Source organism: Mastomys coucha, unplaced genomic scaffold (assembly GCF_008632895.1).
Source record: "Mastomys coucha isolate ucsf_1 unplaced genomic scaffold, UCSF_Mcou_1 pScaffold21, whole genome shotgun sequence".
Classification (NCBI taxonomy): domain Eukaryota; kingdom Metazoa; phylum Chordata; class Mammalia; order Rodentia; family Muridae; genus Mastomys; species Mastomys coucha.
Window position 1 is genome coordinate 90,619,116 of NW_022196904.1, and position 461 is coordinate 90,619,576.

General features: G+C 49.9%; 1 protein-coding gene across 3 annotated transcripts in view; it reads left to right on the plus strand.

The window, feature by feature from the left end:
• Positions 1–461, plus strand: part of Clpb (caseinolytic mitochondrial matrix peptidase chaperone subunit B) — a 123,498-nt gene that overhangs the window by 8,245 nt on the left and 114,792 nt on the right. Inside the window, exon 1 of one of the 3 annotated variants that reach the window (XM_031387598.1) lies at positions 1–36. The exons of the other annotated variants lie outside the window; for them this stretch is intronic. Within the exon in view, the coding sequence (XP_031243458.1) occupies positions 19–36 (18 nt within the window). The 5' untranslated portion in view covers positions 1–18. The remainder of the gene's footprint in view (positions 37–461) is intronic. 3 annotated transcript variants of the gene reach the window in all.

Below are 461 nucleotides of genomic sequence, written 5' to 3' on the forward strand. Positions count from 1 at the left end.
AACTGGTATGGTTAGTGAATGAAGCTCCAGATACTGGTGAGTGTGTTACTACACCCTTGCCATCTTGGGGCTCTGTCATTCCTATGCCTTGCCCTCTCTTAGCTCCTGTCTCATCCAGGAGACTCAGGGTAGGGAAGGACTGATGCTTGGGGCTCTTCTGCTTAAGGAGGGAGCTTCGCCCCAGAATCTGCACTCCCTGGGACAGGTTGCAGACCCTCTGCCTCACCCACACTGCACTCTGTACCTGCTCACTGCTGACTGCTTCCCTTGGACCAGTCTTCGAGCTCGATGGAAATGCTTCCACTTTGAGCCTTTTGCTGACTCCTAGCTGCCATGTCTCTCCTGTCCCTTCCTACTGTATCCTTTTCTGTGCTGTGGGAGAGTCTGAGGATCTTATTTAGTAGAGTTTAAAATCTTGGCTCTTACTGTGGTACAAGCCCAAAATAAGAACAATTTTTAGA